This window comes from Condylura cristata, unplaced genomic scaffold, assembly GCF_000260355.1.
Source record: "Condylura cristata isolate star-nosed mole 26May11 unplaced genomic scaffold, ConCri1.0 scaffold00002, whole genome shotgun sequence".
Classification (NCBI taxonomy): domain Eukaryota; kingdom Metazoa; phylum Chordata; class Mammalia; order Eulipotyphla; family Talpidae; genus Condylura; species Condylura cristata.
Genome location: NW_004567103.1, coordinates 72,041,600 through 72,057,370, shown reverse-complemented (window position 1 = coordinate 72,057,370; position 15,771 = coordinate 72,041,600). Strand labels below are relative to the sequence as shown.

Sequence of the window (15,771 nt, the reverse complement as noted above, 5' to 3'; positions counted from 1 at the left end):
ATCCCAGTGGCAAAAGGCAATCAAAATAATACATGAAGCTTCTTGAAAGAAAATAGCTTTCTGGTTAAAATTGTAATATTATTTATCTTTCCCCTTCAACCATTTGACTCCTTCAGTCTGTAGAAGAGGCCTATTTATTTTAGCAGTACAGTGGATTGAATTTCTGCCAAGTCAGTGTACTCCCTAAATGAATATGTCAGAAGCAATATTGTTTCTCAAAAATCATTTAGAAAGCTGCATTTTTACATAAGTAGGCTCTTTCATTAGTTTTGAATTAAATCTTAGCAATTGCTATTTCTATTATGCTTGTTTCTTTGAGAGCTTGTAGAATGAAAGGGTCCTAGGTCGTTGAGAGAGATTCCCCTTTGGGGTTTACAGTGACTGCATTTGATTTGGAAAATTGAAATGAATATAACTTATTTGTCTAACTTTTTTATGAAGGTTGATATCATTCAGGAAATCAAATAATTTATATAAAGTCAACTGGAGATGAAATGTATTGTCTGTGGGGGTACTCAGTACCCCTAAATACAAAGGAGACAAAATAATCAGGATTTGGGAATACTCAGGAATTAGCATCATTATTAATTTCTTTTCATTTTTACTTCCTTGTATGTACTGGAAAACAAATTATTACATTATGATGGATTCCTCATCCATCTTCAAAATACTTCTTTTAGTCGAAGGAAAAGCTGAGCTTCACTGTGCCATGGCAGAATTACCACAAACACTTTGGCAATTTTGAAACACTGACTTGATTTATCTCCCAATAACAGGTATTAAAAAGAAAATGCCACTGATCTATGTGATACCTCTTTTTACTTCAAACAAATATAACTCATGTTTTACCAACAAGAGATGGATCCTGGGTATTAATTATAATTGATTTAATATTATAATATAGAGCTTCAGATTAATTTCTTTTCCAGTAGTTAAAGGGTTTGATATTTAGTTCCCATAAAATGGCAATCAGTAGAAGTAGGAAGGAGATTACTCTCTTACTGCATCTTTGCCTGTATATTTCATGTTAATTCAAGTTATGTTGTATTGCAGCTTGATTTAGTTTCGAGGAATAAAATGTGAAAGTACTCATTTTTCTTTACAATGTCAGTCACATACTAAGGATCACAACAGGCATTTTTCTTCTTAATTGCAATTTATTTTGATTGAATTTGTGTGCTCATCTGAAATCACCTTGTCATTAAAAACATCATGAACTTTGTACATTTCTAGAATTAAGGCTATTTTTAAGCATTAAACATATCAACTACCCAGCATACTTCCCCCTCATTAATTATCATTCTGGTCAGGGAGTAACTCATTATTTAAGGTGACTTTGCAATCATTAGTAGCAGACTTCCACATTTCTTATAAGGCAGGTCAATTTAATAATTTCTTATTGCAAATGAAAAACCTAGGTTAGGCACCAAAATATCCAAAGTACTAATGACCATTGCATTTGTACAGTCACTGTAATATATTTCCCTAGCATTCAGAAAGCTTACTGCTCCTTAGTGATTTCAGTTTATCCAAGCAATAAGTTATTTTGGTTCTTTAATACTTCATGACCATGAGAGATCTCTGTAGAGACTAACAGTGTTACCTACCAAAACTTAATAGCCTAGGAGACATTGGAAATTGCTATCTACACAGGCAGTTGGGTGATGCAGAAATGGCAGCACTTCAAGGTGACATGGTCTAAAGGCAACTGGAGAGAAGTGTGACAGACACAGACCTACGACACCAAATAGGTGCATGATGGCAACAGGGATTCATTGCACTAAAGAAGACAAGAGTTAGGGGATCTCCCTGGTGGCCAATAGGTTAAGCTCAGCACTTTGAAGCTATCTGCAGCCACCACAGCACAAGTCCCATCCCTGCCAAGGAGTTTACCCAGATGGCACAGCAAACCTCTTCTGTGCCACCCACTGCTCCCCTCAGCTGTGTATTTCAGTCTATCTGCCTGTTTTGCTCTCAACTCTATGGTGCATTCTCTCACTCCTGCTTCTCTGGCCTGTACCCCAGTTCTTATATGCATAAATAAATAAACCTTTAAAAAAAGAAGGCAGGGTTAGTAAACAGAAAATTATTTTAGTCTGTAGATCCAGAGAAAGAAGTGGAGGGTAGTAGAAATGCAACAATTCTTCTACAAGCATCATGTATGGAGTTTGCCCCAGAAAAAAGTGAGGGTTCCATCATTAGGCTATAATGAATCTTCGATTCCAAGTGGCTGACTTCAGATCTGACCCACCTATCCCCATGAAAATTTTATTGCAACAGAAATAGCCACAGATAAAGGAATTAAAGTCATTTGAAGTGGATCATAGTTTGGACTCATTACCTTCTGCTTGGTATGAAGGGGAAATCTGGACAGGAGTTTGGAAGGAGTTTCAAAGTAGTTGTGGAGGGGAAGGAATGATTTGATTTTTGTTTTAAGGGTAAAGTTGTAGTCTCTATGAGTAGGCAACTTGGATCTGTGCTGTCCCTGGGTCCTTTGTGTGGTCACTGTTATTTATAAACAAAAAATGTTGGTACAAAAGTTTTCATCTGTTCTACATGATGCCTTTATTCTTGGAAAGGAAATGAAAAGAGGTAATTAGTCAATCTCTTGGGACAAGATTCAAGTTTTACTCTGCTTTTACTGATTGAACCTGGATAAACCACCTCAATTCTTTGGAACTCAATTTTTCAGGACAATTGACAAATTAAACTAAATTAGCTATAAAGTTGTCTTCCATCTCTAGTGGTCAGTAGGTATAATAATATCCTGTCCTCACTATTCTTGAGAAGATGACTACCTAAGTGGTCTGAAACTGATAAGTGCTTTGTGACTTATCCGTGATTTATTTCAAGAACAAAGGTAGTCCAGGGAGCTACATATATAGGTTGAGATAGATATAGGTGGACCCAAGTACATTGATGTAAAGCCTAAATGAAGCATCTAAGACATATTGCCTATGACTAGAAAAATTTATTGATATGAATTAAGATATATTGACTGTCTAATATAGGTGCTGAAGAGGCATGGGTGCTTCAACAAATGACCTCATTTCTGCCGGTGGGCCTGTAATTACGTCACTTAGTTGTTCCTAGGGAATCTCTTCCTGTTCTCCAGCACATCATATTCCTCTTCTAAGTCTTAGGAATGCCATTAGCCTCAGTATCTAATGGTCAACTGACTGACACATCCTAATCATCCTCACCAGTCCTTCACTAATAAAGCAAACAGACATAATTCCTGCATAGTGCTGTCCTTAACAAATGTACCTTCAGGCCAAGTTCCCTGGTCTCTTTCCACTGGCACTGCCTACCTGAAGCCTTATCTGCATAGACATTCTGGAGCTTCTAATGATATTTAGTGCAAATCTACTGTGTGCTGAGTGTTGTACTTGTGGTGGATGGACGAATTTCAATTGGAAGTACAACCTCAAGGAGGTTATGGTAACATGTATGCTGGGTTTCAGAGCTGAGAGGTTTGAAATATTTTCTCAGCATTAATCATCAATCCCTTAAGGTCATTTAGCATTGCAGGCAAACATCTTTGACATAGAAAGGAGTGGCAGCAGTAACTGTTTTTCTAGCTTTCATGTTGGAGCTCATACATTGGTGTATGATTAGTTTGAACTCATATTGGCATATGAACTCTATGAGGAGAGATCTTGTCTGTTTTACTCACTGTTATGACTTCAACCCTTAATACTGTTCACACTTTGTAGGCATTTATCCAATGTAGTCTGAGTGACTACTAAGGTTCCATAGTGCAGTAGTTAAGAGATAGACTTTGGAGACTGACCATCTGGAGCCAAATCCAAGCTCCACTGCTAACAAACTGGGAAATTGAGCAAGTATTTTGGTGTCTCAGTTTCCTCATTTTTAAACTAGGGATAACACTACTATATATCTCAAAAGGAATTATGCAAATTAGGTGAATTGATGCTTATAGCCAATGCCTGGCATAAATGAGAAATCTTTTTTGACTAAGTAGATTAACTTGTCTGTATGCCCCACTATCTCTCCTATCATATCTGAAGGTTTGTTTTGGACCCAAAGTTTGCATTTGTAAGGACACGCACTAACATGCATGGGCCTTCACTGAAGCACACTCCTGCCCTAAGACCTCTGACTATGCTGTTTGCTACTTAGATAATGCTCTGAAGCATCTTTTCCCATCAGTTGTGTTACTCTGCTACCTGATTTATCCCTCAAGACTGAGAGCCCTTGAAGACAGACGTCAACCAAAGAGGCAGATTTTGAATAGGATCTCAGTGATTTGGGAATGAATTCATTATTTACTTAGAGAATACATATTTTCTTTTTAGCACACACAAATCCCATTCCTGGGGTTTTGAAGGCTCATTTGTAGCCACAGTCCATCAGTGCCACATAAGCATCCCATTCTTGTCCTGATCACTCTGTTGTTCCACACCAGCTCTACTGCTGATCACCTTCCCACAGCCTCTCAAGTCACCCCTTTATTTTTTCTACATTACCTAATTGCTCTTCCCTTCCCTGCTCCCACATGGCTTGCAATCTTTGACATTTACTTTACAAGTCTTGCTTTGCCCTGTCTTTTATTCCTTTCAGCAAACTCTGAAAGAATTAGTTACAGACAAAGCATCATTATTACTTTTCTTTGCAACGTTTTGCCTTTTCCCAGTCACCTTCATATCTCTCAGACTGCCCACTGTTCATTAGAAACACTTTTCCCCATGGGTTACAATTTCTTTATGATAGCATTTTTTTTTTTTTATTTTGCTCTTGTTTTGATTAATGTTCAAAGTTCTGCTGGTAAGAGCAGTGATTTATAGTCATCCTTACCAGACTTATCACATGTTAAAAGGGAGGAAGCAAAGGAGATGATGTGAATCCCTATCCACTTCTCTCCTTTAGTGTCTTTATAAACCTGCTTAACTGGATGCAAATGGTATCCAGGAAAAGTTTAGACAGTATAGTTAGCCAGTCCATAGGATAAAATTATCTGGGCAGAAATTGCTCACAAGCTCTGAATTGCTCAAAAACCTTAGTGTGGGCTCCGGCTGTGTAGTCCAGGCAATCAGCTGAGTCTTCTACTGTGTTGCTTTTAAGTATTGCTAACCAGCTCATATTTTGTTACAGACTTCACAAGGGTCAGGCCTTTGTCATCTCCTCCTTTATGTTTTCATGCATAGAATGGGTGGGAAAGGCACTTGGGGAATGTGCTGATAGACAGGTGGTCACTGCATCCTGAAGCATCCCATTCTGGGCACATTCAGAAGAAGATCTCCAACTCTCATTTCCCCTATGACTTCTCAGACACTCCTTGTGCCTCTGGGTAGTCTCACTAATGAAATTGACTACCTGGGGCTAATTCTGGAGTCCTAGATCCTGATTTTTCTTATTCTAAGAACCATTTTTCTTCTGTGTCTTTGAGAGCTCCTCCCCTCAGGGGAGTAACAGCAGTAGATTGGTTATGCTAAACACCCCACCTCGGGGGTTCAATCTTGATTTTTCATAGCAACCCAGCCATTTATATAGAGGAGATAGACTCATCTTGAAACTTCACAAAGCCCTTTATTTATTTATTTTTTAAATCATAACTCTAGATAATTTGTATCTGTATTTGTAGTCTGATTTGGACCCCCAAGGAATTGTCTGAGAAGCATGAAACTGTGCCCTTTAGAGCTGTCTTGTTTTGCCTTTCCTCACCCAAAATACTAATAATGTGGAGCAAAGCAGTATTAGAGTGTTGATGTTTTGTTTGCATATTCTTCTTCTTTGAACCATAAAGCTGAAGTGGGGAAGAAAAGCACACAAGTAAAGAAAAACAATTGTAGGGTTGTTCAGAGAATGTGAGATGAGTCATTATTATTGTTATTTGTTTGTATTTCAGTTTTGAGGCCTGTGGAAAAGACATTATGTTTGGGACCTGCCCCTCCGGCCTCTCAGCTTTGCAATATCCCTTGCTCTACAGACTGCATTGTGTCTTCCTGGTCAGCCTGGGGCCTGTGCATTCATGAAAACTGCCAAGATCCTCAGGGGAGAAAAGGTGAGTGCCTGTGTGTGCACTTCACACTGTTTGCACATTTATTCTTGCAGCTAAGTAGCTGATTAAGCCTGCTTAAGACAATATTTGTTTATAAAATTTAGATAACCAGCTTGAGCCTGGCAACATTCAGATTTTAGAGAGGCCATTGGAGACATTTCTTTGGAGCATAGATTTTGACCTTAATTTGCCTTTTTTTTTTTTTTTATTATGATTGCCCTTTCAGTGGAGCTTATTGCTGGTGAAATGACTATTACTCAAAATGATACAATGCACTGCTTAATATATATGTATATTATACACACATATCTAGTGGTTAAGCTGAAGAAATTAGACATGCTTTCTATAATCATATCTGGAAGCAACTTTTCCATATCTGTGCACTTATTTTCACAATTGTACATGCTAACTTTCATGTTCTCAATTCAGATTTTCATGAGAGGCCTTCATGTTTGTGGTTTACATTTTGATCCTGTCCTCAGAACTAAAGTGAAGTTTTCACTTTTGAACTTTATAATTTGTAGACCTCTATAATCCTGTGTTGTTTAGTTTGCTATTAAAATGCACATCTGTCTTTAAAAGTTCACTTTTGGTGACACCTTGGCTTCCTTTCATTGACCCTTCACTTGGTATTGATATTATGTTCCCTTAAATCACAGTGCTAAAAAGAAATACTTCCTTGACTTTTAGAAATAAAATCCAAGGACATTCCAGAAGTTTTTGTTAAGCCGAACCCTAGTTAGAACATACAAAGGAAAAATACATGGCCAACTGTTTGATGCCATAAAGTTGGTGTTCAACTTCATTCTGTACCCATGTGACAACCCACATTTAGACAGTCCCTGCAGTGCTCACTTGCACATATGTACATGCTCAACTCCACATTCCCTGGGCTTTTCTCTTTATTCTGACCTTTGTTCTAAGTGTTTAATCTAGGGAGAGAAGCTAACTCTAATTCTTGCATACAAGGAAAGAAATCTGAATCTCAATGGAACAACCTGTCGAGGGGCATTTTTGGGTCACTATTTTTGACTTGTAATGGAAATGTTCCCTAGCACTCTTCAGCTAATGATACAAATAATTTCCCATTAATCATAATACTGACAGTTTGTGGCCTTGTGATCACGCTAGTATAGTTGAACCTTGTCAATTACTCTAGCTGTGTATGGACTCCCCAGATGACTTAGGTGTTATTAAAACAGGCTTTCTTATGTTGAGCCCTATACCACTCATTTTCAAGGTCTTTGTGTAGAAACTGACTTGAGGTTGCGCCCAAGGCCCCAGCCTCTGTGGCCATGACTCTTTGTCCTTACTTGGGCAACTTTGCTGTAACTGAGTGTTGGCTTCATTTGTTTTCAAAGCTGTAGAGCCTGAACCAAGTTGACTTTATGTCAATTGGGACACTTAATGTTATAGGTGACAGAAATCCAATTCAAACTGACTTAAGCCAGAAGAAGGAAATTTATTAGCTTAGGTAGCTAAAAATACAAGGGGAGGGAAGGTTGCAACCAAAAGTATCATGAGGCCAGCAGGTCTCCATCTCCCTCATTCTTTCTCTTTACATTTTTGCTCTTTATCTCCAGTCTTTTATTTCTCTTCCAATTTACAATTTTCTATTTCTCCATTACTTGATTCATCCTTTTCTCTGTTTGAGGTTCAGTTTAATGTGGATAATCTCCATGGGATAGAGACCAACATTAATTCTCTCTCTATCTCTCTCTCTTTTTTTTTACTGTTAAATATTTACTGCGTGTCTTTATTTATTTATTTATTGTAAAATTAATTTTTGCTAAAATATACCTTCTAATGATTATTCATTTCTTTGGCTGATAGATGGCAAGGCAGCAACAAATCTCTAAATATCTGAAACATGGATTTGGAGCATCTATTTCTTATCTTAAAATTTACTAACTAAAGTTCTAGTATCAGATATTATTCTAAATCACTTTAGTGCTATAGTTGTTTTCTGTGGGGAGAGGGAGGAAATTTTCATTTACAGATTATTGTATCAACTGACTTTAAGCAAAATATTAGGAACCCCTGTATCATGCAAATTACATAAACTCAAGTAGCATAATAATCTCATTTATGATTTCAGTTGGACAGTTGTGAAAAATCATTCAATTTTTTTCTATATTATCAGAGGTAAATTTATACTAACACGATCTACTAATCACAGATTAGAGGATTAGGACAGAATAGATTCTCTTGATTCTCTAAAGATTCTTTTGTATGTGTCTTAGGTTTCTGGATCTAGTTGAGTTATAAAACAATTAAGTATAGTTTATGTGAAAGTATTTTGTCTTCAAAACATTATGAAGAGTTACATCTGTTTGTATGATTTACTTTTCCAATTTTAATGAGATGTGATTGACATGTATAATATTGTATAATTTGTGGCATATGTAGTGCAATAGTTTAATATATACATTTATTTCAAAATAAAATTAGGTGACACATCCATTACCTCACACTATTACATTTTTTTGGTGGTGACATCTTTTAAAGTTTAGTGTGTCTCTATAGCCCCATGTCCATCACAGCATAATTAATAATAGTAAAGACAGAAACAACCTAATCATATACCTACACACTGGAATATTACTCAACCATAAAAAATGAGATCCTGCTCTTTGTGATAGCATAGGTGAACTTGAGGTCACTGTAAAACTAAAATAAGTCAGACAGAGGAAGACTTAATGGTATGATCTCACTTTTATACAGAATCCAAAGCTCAAACTCATAGTAGCAGACAATAGACTGGTGGTTGACAGGGTAAGGGTGAGAGAAATGGCAGGTGCTAATCACAGAATACAAACTTCTAGTGATCACTGACTAGTCCTAAAGGCTTAATGTATAACATGGTGGTAATTGCTAATAAGATTGTATTGTGTACTTGAAAGTTGCTAAAAGAGTAGATCTTAAAAATTCCCATCACAGCGCCCTCTCTGGTGGCACAAAGGTTTAAAGTGCAGTACTATAAACTTAGCCACAGCCACTTCAGTTCAAGTTTAATCCCCAGCCAGTGAGGTGACTTACATGGTATGACAGACCACTCCTACCCACCCGCTGCTCCCCTCAGCAGAGTACATCATCAGTCTGTCTGTTTTGCTCCTCATTCTGTCTCTGGTGACTCCTCTCACCCTTATAACTCTGGCCTGTATCCTAGTGCTGTATGCATAAATATAAAAAAAAAAATTCTCATCACACACAAAAAGGTAATTTTCATTTTAGAAAGAAAAATTGGAGTGAAACTATTACCTAGATTATTCTAGGAGCTCATGGACTTGAATCTCATTGGTTATTTGGCAACACATGATCTTCCCTGATCCAATCATTCGGATGAATGATGTGAACTGAAGTGATTAGTCCCCAGGCTTGTCATCTCCAGAGGAGAGGCTGCTCCATTCAAACCTTACAAACTGAGTGGGGAAAGGAAAATTGAGGTGTTGATACTACAAGAAAGTAAAACAACAGTGAAGTCATATTTCATAGGTGTTCATTAAATACATTGTCCCCTTTGCTGTGGGCTGTAGTCTCTATAGAAATTCATAAAATGCTCCTTTTCTTCCTTTTCTGTTGCAGATTTGTTACTTGAGTCCAAATTTTCATAAGACCCTTTATGAAAAACTGTTCTTTTAACTTTTATAACAGTCTTCCTTTTCCACCTAACTTTGAATTGGCCCACTGAACAGCTAGGTTGCTAAAAACATTCTGATCTCTCCACTTGCTTAGATCCTTTTTACAATGTCAACCTTTTCCTTCATTGACCCCTAATGTAAGTCAAATAAACCCTGGTCAATCATTGATTAGATGGCTCCTGTTGTGAGTTAAATTATATCCTTTAAGCAGATAAGTTAAACCATAACCTAACTTTATCTTGAAATAGGGCATTGCAGATTTAATTGTTTAGATGAGGTCATATCAGATTAGGTAGGCCTGATGACTGGAGCCCTTGTACAAAGACAAAAATATGGACACAGACATACATACAGGAGAAATGTGCCATGGAAGTTGTTGAGATAAAGATGACTTGAGGGGAAGGCACCAGGTAGACAGAGTCTAGTTTGGAATAATGGAGGAGAGAAGGCGTGGCATATAGAATGTATAATAGTACCAGTGCACTGTCATGGAGTGAGGCATACGTAGATTTCTGTTGTGTGAGAAAGGAAGTGTTATTCAAGAGCATCTTGGGGAACCAGACAGCTGAGATGAGTATTTATTGGTCTGATAGATTCTTTAAACAGAGGCTCAGACTTTGGGGCTGCAGTGACGAAATGAAGATGTTAAACTTTCCACGTGATGTCCTGCAGAGGTTGCTGAGTAGTCTCTGTTTTATAGGGCCAGGTTGAGGCTAAATGACCCATCTTTAGTGTTAAGTAATGTCTGATAAGAAAATGTAAACTGCAGAGATTGTTAAGTCAGGTCTGGAAATTTGCTATTTTATAAATGCTTCCTTAAAGCGGAGAGAGTTTTGATTTGTAAGGTCTTGCTAAAATCTGCTAGGACCACCTGCCTATAATCCCTACTGGGAAGAACGTTTGAGTTTTGTCTGGGAAAATGATTCTGTGCCTGCAAGGAGTCCAAGCAGGTTCTGATGCCAGTAAGTAATCTTTTTGTTGTTTCTTCAAAGTCGTGAGCCAGAGGTCTGAGATTCCCTCAATTCCAGTCTGCCTTATAGTCCTGCCTTAGTTCTGCTAGAGTCACTGACTGGCACAAGTTCAATGTCACTTAGAGTTCGTGGAGGCTGGCCTGTGCATCCTGATGTAGTAAACATGCAGGACTCTGAGATATAAATGAGACATTGAACGTATGTTTTGGATTCCTACTCTAAAGAAATGCAGCAAACCTCTAGCAGAAATGTAGGATATAAAAACTTTCTTAGATATTTTATATTATTTTTTATATATGAAAGATGAAGATTAGAGTGAAAGACACATAGCAAAGAGGAAATAGAAGAGGAACGTTGGAAGCAATTTCTCTTTTCTCCTCACTAGTCTTTTTTCCCAGTCACTATGTTACTGCTTTGATTCCCTATATTTTTCATGATTAAAGAAAAGCAGAAAGGGATGTACAATAGAAGGAATTAATTATTATACAATGATTGTACACATATCATACATATAATATATTATACAAATTATAGGCTACTATTCCCAGGCAGACATCCACCGTCAGGAATCAGCTACGGTGTGTGGCTGTCAGCCGGTCAGGACACATTAGAAAATCCGCCGTTGCACACAGCCTTCGCACCTCCCGTCAGGTCTGTGACAGGCCGACAAGGGGAATGGCGCTCGCAGGTTGGTACTTGTCAAGTGAAGTCAGGATGCCTTTCAGAGGAATTGAAATTGGATTAGGCTTTATCATTCATTGTTTCATCTCGGATACACTCCCAGCAAGTTATAATTACAGTCATATGAAAGAGAAATAACCTGAAAAAATTGCTGATGGATGAACTCTATACCTAGGAATAATGCATCTTTTAAAATTCTTCTTGATACAGAGACATACATTTTTATGATACCCTTGTCCCTCACAGACATAGCTTAGAAAGGCAGTCTTGCCTACAGAAGTTAGTTCTCATCACTTGATGGGGCTTTCTGGCATGATGTTGCAATAGATAATAGCTTATGAGGTAGGATTTCGGGATTCTCCCCTCTCCCAATGCAACTTAACTCCCTTATCTTAGTGTCTAAAGTCCTAAATATCCCAATAGAAAAAAGACATTTTGCAACTGAGAAAGCATGATTGGTTTTACAGACACTCTTTAAAGCTCTGAAACAAATCAATTGAGATAACTTGCTGAAGTAGGAAAATACTGATGTTTTAGAGCTTATATAATAATAATGGGGAACATTTCCATTTTCCATCCTGGCTTTCTAGACAGATCCACCTTTAATGAAAAGTTTATAAAGTGATTTTTCTTTGTCACAGATAATATATATATATAGTAAGAGAGCCTTTCTTCTTCTTCTTGTTTTCTGTGTGGGGCATGGTAAGAGTACTGTGCCTACTTCTTGCTATAAGCCCTGAGAATTTTTATGCTCACTAGCCCCCTCTCCATGCTGCTGAGTTTCTAAATTCACAAAAGGGTGTAAACTAATAATAGACCTATAAAATGTAGAAATGTTGGTTGATTCTGAAAGAATTTGAACTATGATTCAATATGTGCAGGTTCTTTGAATCAGAGTTGCTCCCCAACATCCAAGTCTCCTGGGATGAAGTCCAAATGGAATATTTGCGATGAAATATGCTCCTGTCTTCTTTGTTTATCCTGCTAGATATGCTAGATATTGCTCAAGCTTGTCTCAGTGGCTTTACTGTGGACATCACTGTAGACGCTCTTATGCACACATGTAGACAAGCAGCACATGAAGAAATGCATCTTGGGCTTCCCTTCCTAAACTACCTTCAATGTTGCTATGACTTTAATTAAAAAAAAAAACAAAAACAAAAAACATTGACCCCCATTCTAAAATTTGGTGCAAATCCTCCCTTTTCTCTCCTCAACCCACTATTCACTCTTTTCTAATTATCTTTAGTAGGATATACACTAAGCCTGTAGAAAATATATTAAATCCTTGGGTTCATAGAAAAAACACAAATATTAGTTTCAGTGAAGGTGTATTGAATCTGTGGTGGGCAAGTGACTATTATAACTCCTTCTTGTCCCTGGTGCCTAAATTGTACAAGCCCATCTATACCTCTTTAGTTTAACAAATGATCAAACTACCTGTCAGTTTTCTAGTTGAAGTTGTAGGAAAATACTCGAGAGTTGATTTGGGGACTTTCTTGTGAGGATGTAGGGTCCCACAAAGAGCTCAGCTAGATTTCATGTGCATCCACATACTTAGTAATGTGCCTTTGGGAAATTAATAAGTATCCTCTTGCCCTAGTTTTCATATCTGTAAAATAGAAATAATAACTTGTGAAGTATGTTTGCAGATTTATTAAAGTGGCTATCACAGTCTGTTAGAAGGTAGATGTTTAATTAATGCACTTGCCTGTTTTCCTTGTTAGAGTATATGCTCTGTGAAGATTTATGTTTTCTGTTACTCCTGTGACTTCCCAAAGCACATTACAGTGATCTACACATGGTAGTTAATGTTCACTGAATCATGCTATCCAATGAATATGGAATTCAGTAAATGCTCCAGCCACCATGGGATTGGCAGTTATGCATCGCTCAGAACACTAGCCCCTGGGGAAGACTGATGTCTTTTGCAGGCATCAACACCAAAGTGTGGTTCAAGTTTAAATGCTAACAAGAGAATCCAAGGTTTTTGTTTTATGCTGAGCTGGTGCTATGATTTGATCCTAGTTAGAGTCAGGACAAGGGCAGCATAAAGGAAAAACTGAAAGAATTTATTGACTGAGGAGATGTAATCTATAGATTTATGGCGAGATGAATGCAGCTTGATTTGTGGAGGAAAAGTGTGCATGCTTCTCAAAGGCATTAAACTCTAAGTAATAGAACACCCAGAATCCCTAGCAAAGATTGATAAGTTTCTGAAGGGGTTATCTAGCACTGTAAATCATGGAAACCCATGCTATGTCTTGCTCAAAGATATAAACTTAAACAGCAACAATGAAAAACAATAAATAAGTGGCTTATAGGTATTACACATCAGAGAAGAGGTCAACCAGGTTGTTAGGCATGGAGAGTTCAGAGGTCACTGTAGTATAGAATGTTGTATATTTCTTGTGTCTCTTCTGGAAATGGCCCTGCCAGAGAGTTGACTCCTTTCATAGGTTTATTTTGACTAATTAATGATAAAGAGTTGGAGGTAGGAAGTGGATGTGGTGCTATTTTTTCTTTTTTTCTCCTACAGTCCTACCTTAATATTTACAATGTGGTCTTAGAATGACTGTGTAATACCTTCCCACAGTTGGGAAACCCTTAAAGTAAGAGCATAGAGGTCTTTTTAATGGAACTCATGGGTTACCCCTATAGCCAAAAACTCAAATAAAGCACTTTTAGAGGGTTATCTAAAATATTTGCCTGCTCTGGCAGTATTCTAAGGAAGCTCAGCTCCCTCTTGTGGCCTAAAACCATTTATGGATTTGCTGTAACCGCCTTGGCTGTGCTCTTTAAGAGCTGTTAGTATTTTGTCAACTACACCTTGAGCTTTGTAACCTTTTCATTTCATGACTTTTGGCAGAAAAATAGACATGGTCCTAGAAGAACTGTGAGAAAAATATATCAACTTTTTTTTTTTCTTTTTTTTTTTTTTTGTTGTTGTTGTTTGTTTGTTTTTAACCTCTCATGCTTCCTAGCTTGGACTTCCCCCCTTTCTTGGGTGGAGGGTGGTGGGTTGTCTAACTCTCTCATTCTGTAATTCATTGTACTCATGCTCTCGATCTTCCTGTTATTTTTTTAAAAACTTACCCCAAGAAGTAAGAGAATAATAATGAGATAATAATTCCTAAGAAGTTACTATATGATTGGTTTCATTTGTTGAATAATTAATTAAAGGAATTAAATTGATTGATTGGAGTATTAAAGAATAAGAGATAAAATATGAGACCTATGAAAGTAGATATCATGTTTAGAAGTGGTACATCAAGAGGGCCAGAGGCTGAAAATTCAGATTGAAGAGTTTTACCTAATTTGCAGTCACTTTTAAAGTTCATCTCATTTCATAAAAATGTAAATTTGTGGCTCTCCCCGGTGGCGCAGCAGGTTAAAGTGCAGCACTGAGAAACTAAAGCCACTTCCGCATGAGTTCGATCCCTGCCTGCCCCGAGGTGACCACATGGTGTGGCAGACCTCTCCTGACCCGCCCGCGGCTCCCCTCAGCAGTGTATTTCGTCGATCTGCCTGTTCTGCTCCCCACTCTGTGTATGGTGAAACCTCTCACCGCCCCTGAGCCTCTGGACTGTACCCCAGTTCTGTATGCACAAATAAATAAATCTTTAAAAAAAATGTAAATTTGTGATAGTTTATGTTATTTAAAATTGGTAAGTTTTTTTAAGAATTTTTTTGGAAAGATTTACTTATTTATACTTTACAGAACTGGGCTACAGGCCAGAGGTGCAGGGACAGTTAGAGAATTCACTAGAGATAGTGAGGGGTCGAACAGGCTGACTGATGAAGTACATTGCTGAGGGGAGCAGAGGGCGGGTCAGGAGAGGTCTGCGGCCACCATGTGGATCACCTCCCGGGCAGGCGGGGATCAAACTCATGCTGAAGTGGATTATGCTGTGCTTTAACCTGCTGTGCCACCAGGGAGGGCCTAAAATTGGAAAGTTTTATATAAAAAAACAAATTTATTTCTGGTGTTTGAAAAATATTAGATTGATAGCATAGGCTCCACATTTGTTAAATCATTGGAAGCTGAATAAATGCCAACCACTGACAGCAAGCTCACATCTTCCACTTCACCATCGACCCTGTTCCTCTCTATAATCTTGTCATGACCATTTCCGTTTATTTGTACCTACTTGGCTTCTCAGAGATTAAGTTTGTGACACTGTCGTGAATCAGTTTTCAGGAGCAGACTGGAGTCTGAGGACCCTAAACAGACTCTTGGTTCTTGTCTTTGTCAAGGAAAGAATTCAATGTTGAGACCAAAGATACAAAAAAGCAAGAGATGTGTTGATAGATAAGAGAAAGTACAGGAAAGCTCTCCACTAGTGGAGTGGGGTCCCAAATGAGTAGCCAATTGTGGTAGCCAGAGGCAGGTGTTTATATGAATAAAGTGGGCAAGGAGTAGAGGTTTGACTATTGGGTGTCTCCATATTGTGTC

General features: G+C 37.8%; 1 protein-coding gene across 4 annotated transcripts in view; it reads left to right on the top strand.

The window, feature by feature from the left end:
- THSD7B (thrombospondin, type I, domain containing 7B) overlaps positions 1 to 15,771 on the top strand; it is a 792,320-nt gene that overhangs the window by 350,378 nt on the left and 426,171 nt on the right. For all 4 annotated transcript variants that reach the window (XM_012728237.1, XM_012728251.1, XM_012728256.1 and 1 more), the window contains one exon: positions 5,870 to 6,025. In XM_012728237.1, coding sequence (XP_012583691.1) covers positions 5,870 to 6,025 — 156 coding nt within the window. The remainder of the gene's footprint in view (positions 1 to 5,869; positions 6,026 to 15,771) is intronic.